This window comes from Moschus berezovskii, chromosome 13, assembly GCF_049115385.1.
Source record: "Moschus berezovskii isolate FMDL1 chromosome 13, NW_MosBer_1.0, whole genome shotgun sequence".
Classification (NCBI taxonomy): Eukaryota; Metazoa; Chordata; class Mammalia; order Artiodactyla; family Moschidae; genus Moschus; species Moschus berezovskii.
This window is the reverse complement of record NC_142472.1, coordinates 71,759,167-71,781,337: the sequence shown is the minus strand read 5'-3', so window position 1 is coordinate 71,781,337 and position 22,171 is coordinate 71,759,167. Positions and strand designations below refer to the sequence as shown.

General features: G+C 40.0%; 2 protein-coding genes across 2 annotated transcripts in view; one reads left to right on the top strand and one right to left on the bottom strand.

Moving 5' to 3' along the window:
- The window catches only part of GTF2F2 (general transcription factor IIF subunit 2), a 150,389-nt gene that overhangs the window by 58,434 nt on the left and 69,784 nt on the right, over window positions 1-22,171 (top strand). The window contains exon 5 of the mRNA XM_055426057.2: window positions 21,188-21,269. Within this exon, the coding sequence (XP_055282032.1) occupies window positions 21,188-21,269 (82 nt within the window). The remainder of the gene's footprint in view (window positions 1-21,187; window positions 21,270-22,171) is intronic.
- KCTD4 (potassium channel tetramerization domain containing 4) lies at window positions 2,010-2,789 on the bottom strand. Its single transcript, XM_055426056.2, has one exon. The coding sequence runs from the start codon at window positions 2,787-2,789 to the stop codon at window positions 2,010-2,012; it is 780 nt and encodes a 259-aa protein (XP_055282031.1).

Genomic DNA, 22,171 nt, shown 5'->3' with positions numbered 1-22,171 from the left:
ATTAAATGCACTTCAGAAATGATTTTTTAGAGATGTTCAAAAAAATCAGTGACAGATTTCCTAAAGTAATGGTTTCCATCAATAAAATTTTGTTATAACAGTTAAATTTTCTTTTGTGAACTGATGCAAAAGCCTCACTTATAATACTTGTAAGGAGATTTGTACAAACTGTATCTCCTGTAAAAAGATGTGTCAGGGCTATTTTTATTATCTGAAATGAAACCTTGTTAGAGGAAATCTTACTTTGACATTAAATGATTACCGTTTTGGTTTTTTTTACATTACAAAGTCCAAATGCCAAGGAAAAGTCACCTCATAAGCTGGAGAGGTATGTAGACAGTTCAGTTATAGTGACTGATGAAATAGATTTTAGTATTTTTTTTTCTGTTTTCATAGTTCTTTTGAATCCTGATTAAGCCATTTTTAAGTACATAAGGGACAATTTGATGTTATAATATAAACTTTTTTTCTTGTTATACAAAAAAAATTATGCAGTTGATGTAGAGATTTTTTTTAACGTGGATTTTTAAAGGACTTTTTTGTACAGTAGGTTTTAAAATATTTCTTTTAGTATGTCCAGCCAACTTTTGTATTACCTTAGATATTGTAATGGGTAGTCAGTTACAGCTCTGAATGAGTATTAACTCTCCTAAGTTTTTATGTGTAAGCAAACTTTTTGCATAGATGCTAACTTCTGTAACCTCACTTAAGATTTTCAGAAATATTTTGTTGAAGTTTATTAAAGTCAAGATTTAATGACCAGTTTTAATGGTTAAATTTTAAAGGAGTGAATTAAGCTGTTATTTGTACTTAGAAGTCAAAGAAAATCAGTGGCATAGAAATAAATGATTTAGCTGTTCTTTGGGAGGAAAAAAATGTTCTCCCCTAACCTAATTTTTAAAAATAACTTCTTGTTTATCATGAAGTGAAGAAATGACCACAAACTCACTGAGCCTGAGATTTACCATCAAAAGAGGTACTGAAAAGGATCTATAAACTTCTTTCATAGGAATAATGTTTAGTGTTACTCATGTATTATTTTTGAGCTTGAAACATGAGATATTTAGAATGATTCTGAAAATGAACTCTCTTCATTATTCTAATACTGTATACTCTATTGAGAATAAGTTACCCATGCTGTATTGGAGTTCACTCTGCAAAGAAATGAATTGGCTGATTTTTGTCCCTTGCAAATCCAGCCAGGGTTACTATAGCCTGTAGCCTGCCAGTAAACTGCATCAATGCATAATACTGTATGAAGTCATTAACAGGCATATTTGTTTTAAAAGTGACACATGTAACTTTTTACTATAAATTATTAACTATAAGCAAAGAAGTTAGTCATGCTTTCATTTTTTTTTATTGTCAGCAAGCAGTTTTCTAGGAATTTTCAGCAGTATATCAATCCAGCTATAATTCTAGTATGAAATACAGAAACTATGAGCAAGCTTTTGGTGCCTGCCATCAAAAATTAAATCCATAGCTTTAATGCTTACAATCTCATTTTGCTTTCACCACAGCTCTGTTTTAGTAGATTTGCACATTTCTCTTGCTCTCAATGGTTAATTTTATCAGTTCAGTTTCTTTGTAGATTTTTGCCATGAGTAGAAAGGATTTAAAATCTCATAGTCCCTTAAAATATTTTATTATCCTTTCCTTGAAAGAATGATAGATAATGTACATGCTTGTTCATTGTACGAGTACCCAAGACATTCTGATTGAAAGACAGCTTAAGGAAAAATAAATAGCAAAAGCATTCCATCTTTATTTACAGTATGTAGAAGATCACTGTTTTCACTTTAAGTGTGCGAGTCTGATCAGCAGGAACACCCTAGAGAAGGACATCTTTAGCGATAGAATTTACATACCGTTAGCTCACAGTAATTGATTAGTAGCAGGACTCTTGAGTACAGAGCTGGTTGGGCACGTTATTTGGGATGCCTTTGATGCCGAGGTTTTCCGAAGCTTGCTGGCTGCATGCTTGTTGCCTTTGTTCATGACACAGGTAATTACTTGATAAAATGAAGTGCATCGCTGTGAACAATTGACCCTTTGGAGCAGTCCAGGCTTGTCAGCAGTCTAAAACCACACTTTAAGGCCATCATTATGGCCTCAAACTTAAGAGTTTCCAAGGTACAGACAAAGGTGTTGTCTTCCTTCAGTACAAGTCGAGTGCCATTTTCAGACTTTATGAAGTATTTAAATTGAATGATATTTGACGATATTGAAAACTCCTCAGGAAAGCCATCCAGCCTGCTTTTGGACACCAGGACAATGCGAGATTTTATTTTTGATATGAAATCCGGAGCATTACAGAAGATTCTCAGTCCTTGTGAGCGATCATGGTTATCTGTTATTTCCAAGAAAGTGGTCTCCCTGGGTGTCAGCTGTTCTTTTTCCCACCTGGACTTCACTTCCTCTGCCAGTCCCTTGAGCTGAAAGAATTCTGCTTCTTGTGCAAGTAGTTGATTTTCTCGAAACCCTTCGGGCAGTAGAAGTTCTCCATTTCGTAGGAAGTTTAGAACATGCCTGAAGAGGAGCCCATCTCTGTCTATGAAATAATGACCATCGGCATCAAACGGGCAGAGAATTTTTCCATTGACTATACCTTCAAGGAAAGTGTCTGGGTACTTGGTCAGTGTTTGTTTCTGAGTGATGTATAAGTATCCACCAACGTTGAGGGTCATCAGAGTGGATTTGCAGTTCTTTCCCTGGTCAGCATCTTCCAGGCTGTTGTGTTTCCCTTCATAGTCCTTTTCTTTTTCTCTTCTGTTTATTTTACGCTCCATTTTTGAACACGCTATTTCAGCTTGTTCTTCTTGGCGTTGAGATTTTTAAAAAAGAAACACTACCACACAAACACGCCTTTATTCAGCCCCAGCCTGGTGATGGAATGGAAATGCTGGCAGCATCGCCTGCGCTGTCAGCTCGGTTTTGCAGTAGGTGGCGTATCAGCTATGTATGCAGGAGCTTTCTGGAGTAAGAGGGAAAAAAGATGATTTGCATTTAACTGTATCAGGGAAGGAACCTGCTGTGAAAAGGTTTTATAGATATTCTTAGACATAAATAAAGGTTACTCAGTGAATTGAATTTCCTATGGGCAGTTAAGCAGTTATATATATTTAATTCTCCAGCTAAGTGTGAATTTTTATTCACTTCTCAGTGTCAAAATTAAGTTATTAATCAGGCTTAATATTGAACAATACTGTCACCTTTCAGAGAATAATAGATGTGGAATTGCTATCCTGTTTTAAAGTAAATTATAAGTAGGAAACCCAAAGAGAAAGGACCTAGGTGTATAGAATTTTCTCTCCTGTAAAAAGTCACACATTTCACAGTGGTGGTGTCATTTTAGAGACACAAATGAGAATACTTAAACCTGTTACTTGTGACATTGTACTTAAGTTTAATTGGATTTGCATGTGATTCTGATTTGGGGAATCAGTAAGTGAGAAGAAATTTTCTTAAAGTCTTTCAACAAGGTTATGTTATTTTGGCTTTTTACCCTACAAGTAAAAAAAGTCAAATATACAGGCTTTGCACTATTTTTTTTTTTTTTCGGTTAAGATTTCCTATGGAAAATTCATAAGCTTGTTTCACCCTAAACATACTAAACAAAGACTTGGACTGCTGTGGAAAATGCTGTAACCGTGTGTCTGTGTGTTTATGTGTTTGTGTGTGTGCGCACGAACGAGTGCTCCCTCGAGAAGGTAGCGGAGAGACAGATTCAAAATGCCTGCTGTAAAATAGTGTCATGGGCCAGATTAGTTGGGTTTCCTTTGCTGCTGCTGTCCGCCCCCCACCACCACCTCCACCACCCCCGCCCAGTGCTCACAAAAAGGGAGAGAAAAGACCAAAGCCTGTTGCCTTTTTTTCTTTTGTTTTGAGCTCGACAGTGTGAGTATGGTGTTTTTCACCCCCCCTTTCTTTTTTTTTCCTTCTTCCCTCGTAAATTGCCTTCCAAAACATTTTAGGGATCTGAGTTTTCATTTCTAGAGTTTAAAGACCCACTGGTAAGGAATGTGATCTTGGCCCCCAGTGCACTATTATTTGGCTGATCTACCTGCTGTATTATTCTGAGGATCTACAGAATTAGACTTTAGATTTTGTCAAATTGATTTACATTTTTATTACACTAAAGGTATTTAAAATTTTTCAACTTTGATAGAAGTGGGCTTCACTTGTGGCTCAGCTGGTAAAGAATCCGCCTGCAATGCGGGAGACCTGGGTTCGATTCCTGGGTTGAGAAGATCCCCTGGAGAAGGGAAAGGCTACCCACTCCAGTATTCTGGCCTAGAGAATTCCATGGACTGTATAGTCCATGGGGTCACAAAGAGTCAGACACAACTGAGTGACTTTCACTTTCACTCGATAAGAGTATTATTGGTGGAGATTCTTCTAAAAATGTTTGCCTCACGTTTTTTCGAAACAGTGTTAGATTTTCTTCAGATACAAAAAAAAATTGATTTTTAATTATAGCAGTTTGAATTTAGCGTTTATGTGTCATTGAGCTTATCAAAGTTCATTGAAATTAAACTAGAAATCAAAGGCATGACATTTTTAGGGCTGAGTTTTTGCTGAGAGGACTTCCTTGGTGGCTTAGAGGGTAAAGAATCTGCCTGCATTGGAGGAGACCCAGGTTCAGTCCCTGGAGAAAGGAATGGCTGCCCACTGCAATATTTTTTCTGGAGAATTCCGTGGACAGAGGAGCCAGGGGCTATAGTCCATGAGGTCGCTAAGAGTCAGACCTGACCAAGCAACTTTCACTTTTGCTTGCTGCTGCTGCTGCTAAGTCACTTCAGTCGTGTCCGACTCTGTGTGACCCCATAGACGGAAGCCCACCAGGCTCCCCCGTCCCTGGGATTCTCCAGGCAAGAACACTGGAGTGGGTTGCCATTTCCTTCTCCATCACTTTTGCTTAGAGACCATGAAATTGAGCCAGAGAAGATTGCATTCTGGAGAGTTTTTAGTGTTTTATCTAGAACTTTATAGCTTGTTGATAGTAAGCCAACACTTTAGACTAAAGCTTCCTCTCAGCACCGCATCATTTAAAAAAAGTTTACTGGTATATTCTGACAATTTCATGTGTGTTGATTTTGTGGTTTGGGAATCAGGTCTTACCTATGGATATGACTTTTTCTGAAATGTGGAATAGGTTTGGGGCGAGGGGGCGGCGCAACTTTAAAAATGGAATTCTTTTCTTAGTAGTAAATGCATCTGCAAAGAGTCGGACACAACTGAGCGACTGAACTGAAATGCATCTGAGTAGCAGTCACATTGGAGAAGGTAATGGCAACCCACTCCAGTGTTCTTGCCTGGAGAATCCCAGGGACAGAGGAGCCTAGTGGGCTGCTGTCTGCGGAGTCACACAGAGTCGGACACGACTGAAGCAACTTAGCAGCAGCAACAGCAACTACATAATAGCACAACCAGCAAAGGCATGCCAGTTTCACTTACAGGTATAGTCCTCTTTTAATGAAGTTTATGATGGTTTAGTCACCAACTCTTGGACCCCATGTGCTGTAGCCTGCCAGGCTCCTCTGTCCACTGCCTGGATTCTCCAGGCAAGAATACAGGAGTGGGTTGCCATTTCCTTCTCCAGGGAATCTTCCTGACCCAGGATTCAAACCCGGGTCTCCTGCATTGCAGGTAGGTTCTTCAACCGACTGAGCCATGAGGGAAGCCCACCCCAGGTGGTGTAGCAATCCTGTTTCAGTCACATAAACGTCTATTCTACCTATCCCAGTCCAAAGAATCCTCAAAAATTCATTTGTGGTAACCCCTTTTTTTAAAAGAAAGAAAGTAATTGGTAGACCTTTTTTGTTTTTTTCCAAGTTTTTTGTGGATATTCTTAATTGTTTTTTTAGCAGCTGTAAGGCCCATTGAGAAGACTTCAGTGAAGCTTCCTAAACCAGTTTTTCTCATTCAAAAAAGTTCTTAGGTTAATTTGACTTTTATTCTATAGGTCCCAACCAAGCAGTTGTTTACAGTGTTCATGGGACACCAGAATCAATAGCACGCAGCTGTAGTATCGTGGTGGGGCCTGGGCTCAAAGTTTCTTTGTGTGTTTAGATAAAGTGAGGTAGTTGAATTCTGTGTAAGCCTTGGTCTTTTTACACTGTTTTACACCGCATTTTACACTGTTTTACACCGCATTTTACACTGTTATGCCTTCCTGGGGGAGCCCTGGGGCTAGTGCTGCTAGAGGCTGGGCCTGGCGAGGTGGGGACCTGAGGCACGACGCTGACCTCTTCAGCCATCACCGGCAGGGCCCCCTTTCACCTGCTGACCTCTCACTTCTGCTTTCTGATTTTTAAACCTACTGGCGTGTGTCTTTTTTCCTTCTGGCTCTCCGTGGCCGTGAACCACCCTACTGTGCGCCTCTAAGCCTGGACTGCCTTTCTTACTCTAGACTCACCCTGACGTTCTCGGCTTCTGCAAACCTGACATGTGAGATGTGTTTGCCACCCATGGCGGGGCAGCCTCAGTGTGACAGAAGGCTCATCTTAGTGCCTCACTGGAAGCTGATAAGAATCTATAGGACTTTTTTTTTTTTTAATGTCCCGTTGCTCCCAACTTGCAGTCTTAAGAAAGAAAAATGGTACCCAGGAGACCCTGCCTTCTCTGCGTTGCTCCACTCCATCCCCATCGAAGCAAGATGATTGCAGTTTACATTAATCACAGGGCTTTTGTTGCTCCTTGACACTGTTATGGTGCATGTGCTTCTGAGGAGAAAGCCAGGTTGTCTTCTTCTTAGTCTATTCTAAGCTTATATTTACTTGCTTGGGGGGCTGGAGGGTGGGGAGAGTCAAGTCAGTCAATTCCACACAGCCCGAAAACTGTGAAAATGGTGATTCAATAACTGTTCTGAGGCAGACATCCATGGGTTTGTGTGACCATCTCTGCCTCACTGCAGATCCAGACTGGAAGTAATCAGTTAATTGGTTAAGCAGAAAGGCTTAACCTACACAGCAAAAATGAGCTCGTTTGAATCCACTTGACCACTAGACTTGAAGATTTCATATGCTTTGCAGGCAGAAATATATTTTTTTAAAGTGTCTATCATAGACATCTGTAATCACACATATAAAAGAGCCCTTTAGTCAACTCTGAAGATGTCTTTTCTCACATACATCTATATATCTGTTTTTCCTAAATTCAGCTGTTTTTTGCATTAGTTCAGGTGGCTGTTGTTTCAGTTCAGTCGCTCAGTCATGTCCGACTCTTTGCGACCCCATGAATCACAGCATGCCAGGCCTCCCTGTCCATCACCAACTCCAGAAGTTCACTCAAACTCATGTCCATCGAGTCGGTGATACCATCCAGCCATCTTATTCTCTGTCGTCCCCGTCTCCTCCTGCCCCCAGTCCCTCCCAGCATGAGTCTTTTGCAGTGAGTCAACTATTCGCATGAGGTGGCCAAAGTATTGGAGTTTCAGCTTCAGCATCAGTCCTTCCAATGAACACCCAGGATTGATCTCCTTTAGAATGGACTGGTTGTATCTCCTTGCAGTCCGAGGGACTCTCAAGAGTCTTCTCCAGCACCACAGTTCAAAAGCATCAATTCTTCGGTGCTCAGCTTTCTTCACAGTCCAACTCTCACATCCATACATGACCACTGGAAAAACCATAGCCTTGACTAGATGGACCTTTGTTGGCAAAGTAATGTCTCTGCTTTTTAATATACTATCTAGGTTGGTCATAACTTTCCTTCCAAGGAGTAAGTGTCTTTTAATTTCATGGCTGCAATCAGCATCTGCAGTGATTTTGGAGCCTAAAAAAAATAAAGTCTGACACTGTTTCCACTGTTTCCCCATCTGTTTCCCATGAAGTGATGGGATCAGATGCCATGATCTTTGCTTTCTGAATGTTGAGCTTCAAGCCAACCTTTTCACTCTCCTCTTTCATTTTCATCAAGAGGCTTTTTAGTTCCTCTTCACTTTCTGCCATAAGGGTGGTGTCATCTGCATATCTGAGGCTATTGATATTTCTCCCGGCAATCTTGATTCCAGCTTGTGCTTCTTCCAGCCCAGCTTGTGCTTCTTCCAGCCCAGCGTTCCTCATGATGTACTCTGCATATAAGTTAAATAAGCAGGGTGACAATATACACCCTTGATGTACTCCTTTTCCTATTTGGAGTCTGTTGTTCCATGTACAGTTCTGACTGTTGCTTCCTGACCTGCATACAGGTTTCTCAAGAGGCAGGTCAGGTGGTCTGGGATTCCCATCTCTTTCAGAATTTTCCACAGTTTATTGTGATCCACACAGTCAAAGGCTTTGGCGTAGTCAATGAAGCAGAAATAGATGTTTTTCTGGAACTCTCTTGCTTTCTCCATGATCCAGCGGATGTTGGCAATTTGATCTCTGGTTCCTCTGCCTTTTCTAAAACCTGCTTGAACATCTAGAAGTTCACAGTTCACATATTGCTGAAGCCTGGCTTGGAGAATTTTGAGCATGACTTTACTAGCGTGTGAGATGAGTGCAATTGTGCAGTAGTTTGAGCATTCTTTGGCATTGCCTTTCTTTGGGACTGGAATGAAGACTGACCTTTTCCAGTCCGGTGGCCGCTGCTGAGTTTTCCGAATTTGCTGGCATATTGAGTGCAGCGCTTTCACAGCATCATCTTTCAGGATTTGAAATAGCTCAACTGGAATTCCATCACCTCCACTAGCTTTGTTCGTAGTGATGCTCTCTAAGGCCCACTGGACTTCACATTCCATGATGTCTGGCTCCAGCTGAGTGATCACGCCGTCGTGATTATTTCACTACCTCTGGATAACAGAGTATTTCACACCTAGACACTCAGTGAGTGTTGTTTTTGATTCCTTGGTGGTGGACCCCCAGGCTGCCTCAGTCCCTTGCTGTGGTGAACAGTTTAAAGCATGTCCTCTTATAGGTGTCTGTGGAAACTTGTGTGGTAGATACCCAGGGGAGAGCTTGCTGGGGACGTTCAGTTTCACTTAGCACTCCCAGATGACTCCCAAGATGAGCTCTAACGGTGCACTCTTGCACCAGCAGTGCCTGTGGGTTCCTGTTTCCCCACATTTTCTCCAGCACTTTGTGTTATCTGACTTTTGTTTTGTTTTTTAGATTTAGCATACAAGTGATATCATACAGTATTTGTCTTTTTCCATCTGACTGGTTTCACTTAGCATAAGTCCGTGCTACGTTGTTGCAAGTCTGCCCGTGTTGTGTTGCACATGGCCAAGTTTCATTCTTTTTTATGGCTGAGTAGTATTCCATTGCGCATATGTATACACACACACACCACATCTTCTCTAGCCATCCATATGGGGATGGACCCTTATGTTGTTTCCATACCTTCACAATTGTAAATAATGCTGCTGTGAATATTGGGGTCCTTGTATATATCTTTTCAAGTTAGAATTTTCTCTGAATATATACTCAGAAGTGGAATTGCTGATTCATACAGTAGCTCTGTTTCTAGTTTCTGAGAACCCTCCATACTGTTTTCCACAGGGCTGCACCAGTTTACCTACCCCCAGCAGTAGATGAGGTTTCCCTCTCTCCATATCCTCACTCACCAACATTTCTAATTTGTGTTCCTGTTGGTGATAGACAACTTGGAGGACTTAAACAGTGTCACTGACAGGTTCTTGTTTCGAGTATATTCATTGGTTAGGCCCAGTGCCTAACCAAATTTTAGCAAAATCTTTCTGCTAACCTTTCACTGCCTGCGTTAGGCAGAACTTATTCCAGGCCAGTGGGAATTCTTATCTGCCAACTCTTGATGGGAAATGAGGTCATTGTCATCAATGTGATTGACACAGAATATGCCAGAGATATTTTGCCATAAGGAAGTGGAACCTTACCAAGAAGATCTCTCTCTTGGTTAGAAGATAAAAGATTTGGTAATTCCCCTACACTCAACAGATCACTCTTTTATGAAATTCAGACACTCCTTTTCAAGGAAAAGGGATGAAGCTGCCTTTTTAAAAGCATGGGGTTTCTGGTTCTTCATTCTCTGCCTCTTCCAAATCTTTTTGGTTATTTTCACCTACATGCATTAATTCCTTTTTTTTTTTTTCTTTAAAAAAGATGATTTCTTGTTGTTACACTAAGAAAGTGAAGTCAGCTACAGAAAGAGCAGGAGCTGTTAATTGTTACTTAAATCTGTCACTGTGTCTTCTCCATATTTTTTGAGACTTATTAATCTGGGTCTTTCTTCTTCACTTGAATTTGATACTCATCTACTTGATCTGCAGTGATATCTTTATCTGTTCATTTTCCAAAATCTGGCTAACCTTTGGCCATCTGACTTTCATGTCCTGTGATTACTTTTTGGCTTGACCTTCTATACCTTTCACAAGCTGAGTTTTTTTTTTTTTAATGTGTGCGTTTCTTGTTTTTCATAGCCTCCTGTTAATAGCATTGAATGTGAGAAATACTCATTTTGATATTCAGCTATAATTATGTTAGTTTCTTTTTGGTGTCGAAAAATAAAAATAAAGGAGACAGTGTTATGTATTAACATAATTTAAGAATCACGGATTTTTCTGTGTTAACCTAATTCTGTTTAAATGCCAAAACTTTAGTTTTGTTTTGAAATATGAGTTTTCTGCATTAGATGTTGTCTGGTACTGGGCTTCATCAGCATAAGCACTGTCTCACCCACCTTGGAGAGCTGACTGACCGCAGTATCTCACCAACTGTGCAGAGCATCAAGTCCCCCTAGGACTCATTCACTGTAGCTTCTGGCAGAATGGTGGTGTGGATGTCTAATTCTGTTCAGAGGAATAAGCCTGTAAGTGTTTTACAGAATTGAACTGAGTCTTCAGAGAAGCCCAGGAAACTTGGCTGCTTCAGCAAGTTTTTAAACCCCACTTGAGGAGTGCAGAAAAGATTAAAGTGCTTTGTATCAAAGGAGCACACATGAAAATGACGGACTAAAGGAGAAGCTCTGACAGAGCTCCATTCCATTGTTTCTTTGCTTTTCATTACAGAGGCAATCTTGAAAACACTTTACAAATCATGCTGATTCGTATTTTAAATGTACTTTGGGAGATGAGTGTTGCAGGGAAACCTGTGTTTTATAATTCTCTAAGCAAAAGTCATTTGAGTTTCTTTTAAAATGAGTGTGCTCTTTTTTTTTTTTTTTTGAAGTGCAGACTATGCATTATTATTCACTGGAAAATTTTATTGTAACTAGATGAGCAAAGCACTTCTATGAGCCATCAAATGAACACTGAAATTATATTATTGTAGAGAACTCATTTTTATAGTGCTTTTTGGCAAAACTGAATTTTGCCTTCTCTTTCAGAAGGAGATGTTTTAAGTTAATAATCATTGTCTACAATCTCAAAATGAGGGGTATGACTTTGAAAAATTGTAAAGTGAATATTGCTATGAAATCAGGGACCAAAAGAGTCTCTGCCCTCAAATGCTATCCCTTACCACTGTCCCTCGTGTTACCATCTTCTCTTTAGTGATGAGATGGTCAAGGGATGGGGGGAGGTGGGGGCCTGAACCAGCAGGACAGGATATGATGGTTCACAGGAGGACATGGAGTTTCTTACAGAGAGCAGAGTGATTGTAAATTGGGGATGGAGAACTCTATCATATGGCACACTTTCTTACATCTAACATTTCTGCAATCGGGGGTATGTCTTAAAATCATTGACTTGTAAAATTTTCATCTTAGTATTTTTTTTTTGGTGGCACATAAGATAATGGTGAATATTACAATTGATGGCATCTTAGATTTGATGGCATATTTGAGCAATTCTGTAAGCTGTTATCCCCACACCACCAGAAAATTCAATTAACAGAGAGACAGGGAAAGGAGAAGGTGTTGGGGGAGAGGAGGAGAGAAGTATCAGGGCACCAGTTCTCAGCCCTGCCTGCTGCATATTAGAGTTGTCTAGTGAGTGTGTAAAAACACCTCTTGCCCACACAATGCAATTAAGGTAGAAGCTCTGAGAGTGGACCCTGTAGTTTTTAAAAAGCTCCCCAGGTGATTCTTAGGACCAAGCAGTATTGAAGAACTACTATATTCAGGAAATTGTTGAGCTCAGGAAAGCGAACTTACCTCAGAGGAGTTAATGATGAGGGCATAATTTCTACTCTGTAGTTACAAGGATCACTTCCTATTAAAGTATCTTGAAATTTGTAAAGAACTAGTGTGTGGTATTAGTACTGTTACTAAACATGGTGAAGGGAACTGGGGTTATTGAGGATGAAATTAATGAAACTTGAGTCATATTCAGTGATTAAAAATGTGTCATCAGATTGTCTCTAAGTATTTTGTTAATGTTGTATCTCAACTATGCTACAGGCCTTCTTAAGTACAGGGGTCTGTATTTTTCTTCTTTTGAACCTCTCATCACACCTTGCACCATGTTTGGCACTATGTACCTGTGCAGCAGCCCTGTGGTCAAAGCCTTTTCTCCTGGACACTTAATCTTTCCTGGAAGGATTTGTTTTTCTCTTCATATAATCACGGTTGCTGTTGTTCTTGAATTCTGTCTAATTTCTAGTGCAAGTGGATAGCACCTTTTGATGAAGGTTTTACTAAAACAGACTATTTCAGTATTATGATTTTCTTTTTCATTTATTATTATAAAACAGTATTACTTCATTTTTTCAAGTGAAAGTTTTATTTCTGGGTTTTATTCAACCTCTTATTCTTGAAAGCAGCTTTTAGGTTAGAGGTCATGTCTGTTTATATATATCATACCCATATCTGTGTTTGAGAATTTATACTGATTAATCATATATATATAATTATACATATTGTGTATATTAATTATGTATAATAAGCAAAAAAGGAGACTTACTGTGAAGTGCAGGAGGAAAAATAACTTGTGACCTTGCTTCATAAATACTAAGACACAAATGTTTATTTATAAAATGTTGTTCACTCAGTTATTTCTTTGATCAAAAGTTTGTTATGGCTTTGTAGACCCATAGAGCAATCCAGACTCCTTTGTACATTTAAATCATCTGTCTTTGATTTTGTACCTTAGGTCACACTTTTCTTTCTTCTCCTGGGCAGTCAGTCTTGTCATTCACAGATACTCTTTGGTGAGCATTACCACATCCCTTGTATAGGAATGTACAGAAACCTTCTTTCTCCCAGTCCAGAGGGGAGAAGTTGAAGAGCAGTACTGTGAATGAGGAAACTGAGATGTTTTCTAATCCTAAATCTAATCCTGAAATTATGGTTTCAGTATTTGATTTAAAACTGGGACTTCCCAGCTATTCAGGCTTGTTTGTAATTTGAATATCATTACAAGAAAACACTAACATAATTCGGGGAATACTTAAATGGCTACTCATTTTGTTGCTTTTGAAGTAATAAAATTCTGACTCTGTAGGCTTACTGAAATCTGAGTATGACCTTTTATTCCTAAAATTCCTGAATATTAAATAGATCAGAACATCAATTCACAAATTTGAATACAATTAGAAACACCTTAATAATACAGGGATCGCAACTTTGCCCAACTGGTTTGTTAAGATGCCAAGTAGCTTGTATTAAAAGGCCTTAACCTAACCACAGGCAGAAACTGCTAGAAAAAGATTTTAAGTGAGAACAGTGGAGACTAGCAGGAATATTAAACAGTGGTTTACCTTTTAAATGCTCTTGATCTCTTGAAATACTGTTTCTTTAGTCCTTTTCCGGAGAGGACAGACATAGGTGTAAGGCAAAGAAGAATCAGGGAAGTAGCTTCAGGGCCTCAAGGATCAGCCCAGAATCTTGACTCTAAGCTTGTCTGTGTTTTAACTTGAGTTGGCAGTGCTCTTAAAGGCCTCCATGTTGAACTGGATCCAGAGTGGTCTCGTGGAAATGAATGCCTGTAACTTCCTGATGCCCAACGTTGTGTTAACACACTGCTCTCAATACTTAACGTGCCAGTGTTAATAGGCAGCCTTCCTGCTTACCTGTCACTTTAGCTTGTTTAGACTAGCCAGGCCCTTAATTTAAAAGTGCCAGTCAGTTGTTTCTGTTGGGTTCCACATCATACTGTGTGTGTGTGTGTGTGTGTGTGTGTGTTAGTCGCTCAGTCGTGTTCGACTCTTTGCGACCCCATGGACGATAGCCCGCCAGGCTCCTCTGTGGGATTCTCCAGGCAGGAATACTGAAATAGGTTGCCATTTCCTTCTCCATCATCATACAGTAGTATATGTCAGATTGAGAGAAAGAGTAGGAAGGTCCAGCTTAGAAAAGAAGTTTGTGTGTTTTCAAGTCCTGGACAGCTTCTCAGCATTTTCTCTTTGTCATTCCCAGAAAGCATTTTTCTCTAATTCCTACTCAAAGAAAATTTAATTATATCTAGGTCTTTTAGAAAGTATTAGGGCAAACAAAATAGATATTGATGAAACAATAAAACATCCCCAGTTGGAGGGAAGGGCCAGTTTTGTTTTGTTAATTTAGGAGAAAGAGAATTGGAAGAGATCCCAGTGACTTCCTTATGCATATGGATGCTGCGACCCAGAGATGTGAAGTAACTTCTGCGAAGTAACTACACTGTTTAGTGACAGATTTAGAACTGGGATGCTTCCATTCTTGTTATAAGAATACACTTTGTGTAACTTAGCCTTTAATACTTTCTCTCAACTTTTTTCTGAAACTAGATGGCAGTATATAGATCAATAAAATACCATCACAAAGGTGTGTGTTCATACTCGAAGATTCTTTGGGATGCAAGGAGCAGAAACCAGTAAGCAAACCAGTCTACCTCAAGAAGCGGGGGAGGTGAGAAAATTTAGAAGAGGTCCTGGAATAGTTCCTAGAATCTAAAGAAAATTGAACAAAAGGCCAGGCCTAAGGAAAGATAACCCTCATGAACCATAATAAATTCTACTTAGTACAGTAGAATCCCACAGCCTCTATGGAAAGACCAGTCGTCCTTCCAGTAGTTAAATTAAAAGGTCAGGAATCATAAAGTGATGATAGAATGTATTCCTACTGCCATAAACACTTTAAGACCGACAAATGCACGTTTAGTCACCAGGTACGTGTAGGACAAGGCCTTTGCTCTCAGCGTAGGATGCTGATTATCTGATCTCTCTTTCTTGTGGAAAGTAAACCCGTAATTAATTTAGATTTTTAATTTTGGTTTCTTGAAAAAAGAGCAAGACTTTGGACACAGTTCAGTTCAGTTGCTCAGTCGTACCTGACTCTTTGCGACCCCGTGAATCGCAACACGCCAGGCCTCCCTGTCCATCACCAACTCCCGGAGTTCACTCAAATTATGTCCATCGAGTTGGTGATGCTATCCAGCCATCTCATTCTCTGTTGTCCCCTTCTCCTCCCGCCCCCAATCCCTCCCAGCATCAGGGTCTTTTCCAATGAGTCAACTCTTCGCATGAGGTAGCCAAAGTATTTCAGCTTTAGCATCAGTCCTTCCAGTGAACACCCAGGACTGAACTCCCTTAGGATGGACTGGTTGGATCTCCTTGCAGTCCAAGGGACTCTCAAAAGTCTTCTCCAGCACCACAGTTCAAAAGCATCAATTCTTCAGCGATCAACTTTCTTCACAGTCCAACTCTCGCATCCATACATGACCACTGGAAAAACCATAGCCTTGACTAGACGGACCCTGGTTGGCAAAGTAATGTCTCTGCTTTTTAATGTGCTATCTAGGTTGGTCATAACTTTCCTTCCAAGGAGTAAGCGTCTTTTAATTTCATGGCTGCAATCAGCATCTGCAGTGATTTTGGAGCCTAAGAAAAATAAAGTCTGACACTGTTTTCACTGTTTCCCCATCTATTTCCCATGAAGTGATGGGACCAGATGCCATGATCTTAGTTTTCTGAATGTTGAGCTTTAAGCAACATTTTCACTCTCCTCTTTCATTTTTATCAAGAGGCTTTTTAGTTCCTCTTCACTTTCTGCCATAAGGGTGGTGTCATCTGCATATCTGAGATTATTGATATTTCTCCTGACAATCTTGATTCCAGCTTGTGCTTCTTCCAGCCCAGCGTTCCTCATGATGTACTCTGCATATAAGTTAAATAAGCAGGGTGACAATATACAACCTTGACGTACACTTTTTCCTATTTGGAACCAGTCTGTTGTTCCATGTCCAGTTCTAACTGTTGCTTCCTGACGCACACAGATTTCTCAAGAGGCAGGTCAGGTGGTCTGGTATTACCATCTCTTTCAGAATTTTCCACAGTTTATTGTGATCCACACAGTCAAAGGCTTTGGCATAGTCAATAAAGCAGAAACAGATGTTTTTCTGGAACTCTCTTGCTTTTTCCATGATCCAGCAGATGTTGGTAATTTGATCTCTGGTTCCTCTGCCTTTTCTAAAACCAGCTTGAACATCTGGAAGTCACGGTTCACGTATTGCTGAAGCCTGGTTGGAGAATTTTGAGCATTACTTTACTAGCGTGTGTGATGAGTGCAATTGTGCGGTAGTTTGAGCATTCTTTGGCATTGCCTTTCTTTGGGATTGGAATGAAGACTGACCTTTTCCAGTCCTGTGGCCACTGCTGAGTTTTCCCAATTTGCTGGCAGATTGAGTGCAGCACTTTCACAGAATCCTCTTTCAGGATTTGAGATAGCTCAACTGGAATTCCATCCATCACCTCCACTAGCTTTGTTCGTAGTGATGCTCTCTAAGGCCAACTTGACTTCATATTCCAAGATGTGTGGCTCTAGGTCAGTGATCACACCATCGTGATTATCTTGGTCATGAAGATATTTTTTGTACAGTTCTTCTGTGTATTCTTGCCACCTCTTCTTAATATCTTCTGCTTCTGTTAGGTCCATACCAATTCTGTCCTTTATCAAGCCCATCTTTGCATGAAATGTTCCCTTGGTATCTCTAATTTTCTTGAAGAGATCTCTTGTCTTTCCTATTCTGTTGTTTTCCTCTATTTCTTTGCATTGATCAATGAGGAAGGCTTTCTTATCTCTCCTAGCTATTCTTTGGAACTCTGCATTCAGATGCTTATATCTTTCCTTTTCTCCTTTGCTTTTCGCTTCTCTTCTTTTCACAGCTGTATGTAAGGCCTCCTCTGACAGCCATTTTGCTTTTTTGCATTTCTTTTCCATGGGGATGGTCTTGAGCCCTGTCTCCCGTACAATGTCACAGTGAGACACAGTGAGACAGTACAAATGTAGAATCCTTCTAGACCTTTGTTTCTCTTCTAGTCTCCAGTTGTCACTCCAGGACCTAATTTGACAGGTTTTTAGCAACTTATCTTTATATCACATCTTGCTGTTCTTTAGTTACTCAGTCATGTCCAACTCTTTGCGACCCCGTCGACTGTAGCCTGTCAGACTTCTCTGTCCATGGGTTTCTCCAGGCAAGAATACTGGAGTGGGTTGCCATTTTCTTCTGCAGGTGATCTTCCCAACCCAGGATCAAATCCGCATCTCTTGCATTGCTGTTGGATTCTTTATCACTGGGCCACCAGGAAAGCCCATATCACATCTTACAAAGCATTAGACTTAGTTTTCATAGTCTCCCTCCCCCATACTCATAATTAATAGGATTATGTAATATACAATCAAATCACATAATTACTAACAGTAAAACTAGCATAAACAAGTTCTAGCATAACCTGAGCAGAAGTGTGTGGGAGTAATAGAGATTAACCTACTACCCACTAGTCTATAGCAAGCTCTGGGCATCTGTCACCATACTTAAGAGGGAAATTGAGAGCCTTGGTAATCTAGAAGTGGGTTAAGTGGAGGCCTAGCAGAAGTGCTCCTAGTGTGTTAGAGTAGTTTATATACCTGTCTCATACCAGCAAGCTCCCAGAAAGTAATCTGGAAGCCACTGGGTAGAGTACGGGTCCCTGAGACACTTTCCAGGGGCCTGGGAAATCAAAACTATTTTCCTAATGATATCAGGTGTTTTTGCCTTTTTCACTCTGATTTCTAAGCATTTTTCAGTTTTCATTTCTAGTATGGTCAATATCAATAGATAAAATCCACATAGAAAGTTCTTTTGGATCCTCACATTTCTGAATGGCTGCACTAGGCTCTGCTCCTTGAGGGCAGGAGCCAACTTTCATATTTCTGTGTTATTCCTGATAGGTTTGCATTATCTTTTACATAAAAGGCACTCAGTGAATATTTGACAAATATATGGAAAAAAGCTCATTTTTCAAGTATTTACAGTCTTTCAAACTGAGCCAACAAAGTAGTTTTAAGTCAAGGTTCCTGTATTAATGAATATGATCTGTAATTAACAGCAGTGGTGTACAAGGGAGTGCTGTCAGCTGTCTTAACGTGCAACATGTAATAGCTTCCCCTGGAATCTGAAGCAGTGCTTTAGAGAAGCAGCACAGTTTAGTGAAAAAAAAAATGAAAGCATGTTCCTGTGAGGTTTAAAAGTGTGTGATGGGTTTATGTCTTGCTTAGGGGGCTGTATTATAAGTAAATTGGTTTTTTAAATTTTATTTTGGAAGAGAGGGGAACGGGCAAAGAGTAAACAGAGATGTGGCCTTATTTAAGAGCAGCCAGTTGATGGAAATTTTCATTGCTGCTGATGAAGACTTTTCCTTTCACTTAAGAAGCTATTTTAGATTTGAAAAGAGAATATGATGGATAGGAACTCATGATTTGGGGAAGTGAATTTTCCTGCTTTGAGTGACCTTGTTGGAGAAGAGTGATGATGAGTGGTGGCCAGGTTAAAGCGGGTAGGTGCTTTAGATGCCTGTTACTCTTTCAGGTGTTATAAGTGTGAAACGTCTTCAGCAGAAACTTTTAAATAAAAATTAAATTCACCCTGTCCACCCGAGAGTGCTGTGCTGTGCTTAGTCGCTCAGTCCCTTCCGACTCTTGGCTACCCCATGGACCGTAGCCTGCCAGGCCCCTCTGTCCATGGGGATTCTCCAGGCAAGAATACTGGAGTGGGTAGCCTTTCCCTTTTCCAGGGGATCTTGTGAACCCAGGTCTCCCACATTACAGGCAGATTCTTTACCAGCTGAGCCACCAGGGAAGCCCAAGAATACTGGAGTGGGTAGACTCTTCCTTCTCCAGAGGATCTTCCCGACTCAGGAATTGAACCAGGGTTTCCTGCTTTGCAGGCAGATTCTTTATCAACTGAGCTACCAGGAAAGCCCCCACCCAGGAGTTCAGTTCAGTTCAGTTCAGTCGCTCAGTCGTGTCCGACTCTCCGCGACCCCAGGAGTAGGTACTGCTAAATAAGTGTGGAATATTCACAGATGGTATTGAAAGGTAGCTTTTTAGTATTCAACATTAGTAAACACATGGGTATGTAACTAAATTATCTTTGGAGACAGTGTTCTAGATTTATTTCATTTTTAAAAAAGGATTAATTTATGTTTCAGTAGTGAGCTTTTCTCATGCATTTAAGGCCTGTAGATTGGAGTCGTTCCCAAATCTTGTGATTGTTATGACAAGAATCGTTTTAGCTTGAATTTTCAGCTTCAGTGGAGGGGCATGCTCGAATATAAGATTTGTTTTTGCTTTAAGAAAATTAAAATTTTAATCTTAGTAAATTCATTAGTAAGAGGAAATTACTTTTAGAATTTAAATTTAATATAAAATTATTTCAGCCTGCTTATTGTTCCCTTCCTGCCATATTTTGGTATAAGGTAGACATGCTTCTCATCATCACTCTTTGCAGTCATCTGTCAGCCTGTACCTTGAGGTTTGTGCTTATGTTGCATCGAACTATTGAATTACTACTGTGTGTTTGCAGTACTTAGGGGCTGTAATAAGGAGTTCCAGGATTTTGGAGACAAAATCATAAAAGGTCACTGTAAAATTTTTGGTGTGTGAAAGACCACATTTATGGATATGCTGGATCTCTGTTGCTGTGTGCGGGCTGCTCTCTAGTTACAATGCTTGGGCCTCTCATTGTGGTGGCTTCTCTTGTTATGGAGCCCGGGCTTCGTTAGCTGTGGCTCTCAGGTTCAGCAGTTGCGGCACTAGGGCTCGAGAGCGTGTGGGCTCGGTAGCTGTGGCGCATGGGCTTAGTTGCCTCGAGGCATGTGGAATCTTCCCAGACCGGGGATCAAACCAACGTCCCCTGCATTGGCAGGTGGATTCTGAACAAGACCACCAGGAAAGTCCAGAAAATTTTTCTCATATAAATCATGTGGGCGTGGTTCCATCTGCATTTTATGTTTTGGTCAGTATGTCTGTTCGCCCAGTATGCTTCTTGAAGACAGTACTGTATCTCAGTCATTTTCGATTCTGCAGTGCCTGGATGGTTCCCTTCACATGGTAGGCATTTAGTTAATGTTTGTGGAATGTATGAGGTCATTGACCCTCAAAAGATGGATCATAAATGCATTGCTGAGGAGCCAAAGGAGTTCCTGAATCTCTCCTGGATACTTGGGTGAATTCTCTTAGAAATATGATTGAACCATAACTGTTCCTAACCATAGTCATCCATTTCCAGACAGCACTAATCTGGTGCCATTGTGGGTCAGTCATATATGCATTATCAAGTAAGATGAGATCTAAAGTGACTTGGTGCCTAGTAGGCACACAACAGTAGGTGCTAACTTTTGTTTCTCTTGAATATTGTGTCGGGGTCACCGTAAGAATTCTTAGTAATAGTGGGAAAATTTTTCCTTCTGTTTGGACAAATATTCATAGCATTTAAAAGCTCTAGTTTGGCCACACCCATATTAATCATTTTGCTGAAAAATAAAAGTTAGAGCAACTGGCATGCAGAATTGGTATTCTATATAACCTAGGCAAGAACCTGACTAGTTTCACAGCTTTTTTTAGGCTAGCTGTTCTACTCACAGTGTATTCTAGAATTTTGTTTTTTGCATATGTATGTGTGCGTAACACATTCAAATATGTGTATGTATGTACCTTTGATTTAGTGCTTTAGACTGTGTTTTCAGAAGTTACTTCTCTGTACATCCTTCAAAGATGATATAGCCTGTACACCCTTCAATTTTTATTTGATTTTATGCCCTCTTAAGCCACTCTCTTTAGAAAGAGGTAAGTGTATAAAAGCTGTTATTGGCAAGGGGCTGCAGCAGTCTGTAAATAAACCTGACAGGAGCCTAATTTTTTACTAGCTATATGAATAAGTTTTTTTGCTATTTTGATCAGTGATACCACTATAAACTTAAAAATATTCCTTTTCTTTCCGTGATTTATATTATTGACTATATTTGACTGTGATCACTGTTACTGTGTTTAGTATGTCAAAATACAGTCTTGAAAATGATAAATGTTATCTAACTACATTTTTTTTTTCTTTCCATTCAAGATAAGCTTTCACTGGAAGGAATAGTGGTACAAAGAGCTGAATGCCGACCTGCTGCCAATGAAAACTACATGAGGTTAAAGAGGTTGGTGTTTTTTAACTTTTAAAACGATACCTGGTGTATTTTTGTTTTTATTTTTTTAGAATTGAAATACATATATTAGATTGCCTATTGACTGCCTGAAAACAATGGTTATTGTTGTAAGTGATTTCTTCAAAGCTTGTTTGTTTTTAAAATCAAGAACAAATTTTTAGTTACAAAATAAGTAAGTCATGAGGATGTCGTGGGCAGCGTGCTGACTATAGTTCAGTTCAGTCGCTCAGTCGTGTCCGACTCTCCGCGACCCCATGAATCACAGCACACCAGGCCTCCCTGTCCGTCACCAACTCCCGGAGTTCACTCAAACTCATGTCCACAGAGTCGGTGATGCCATCCAGCCATCTCATTCTCTGTCGTCCCCTTCTCCTCCCACCCCCAACCTTTCCCAGCATCAGAGTCTTTTCCAGTGAGTCAACTCGTCGCATGAGGTGGCCAAAGTATTGCAGTTTCAGCTTTAGCATCAGTCCCTCCAATGAACATAGTTAATAATAGTTTATTGCACATTTGAAAGTTGCTGAGAGAAGAGATCCCAAAAGATCTCATCGCAAGAAAAAAAAAATTCTTTCAACTATGTTTGCTGTCGGAAGTTAGACTTACTGTGGTGATCCTTTTCCAGTGTATATACACTTGACTGAAACTAATACAATGTCAGTTATATCAAAATTAAACTCAAAAAGAGTTTTTTCAGTAAGGGAACTTTCAGAACCTAGGCTGTTAATTTGGGTTGTATTAAGCTACTTTGTTACTATAACCTGGAATCAAAATTTTTAAATGTCTTTTTCTAGTTGTCCTTGTAAATCTTGATTCTCTAAAGACATGTTACAAGATCTCAGCACCATTTTATTTTCAAGGGCCCTAATGGCTTGAAGCTCAACATTCAGAAAACA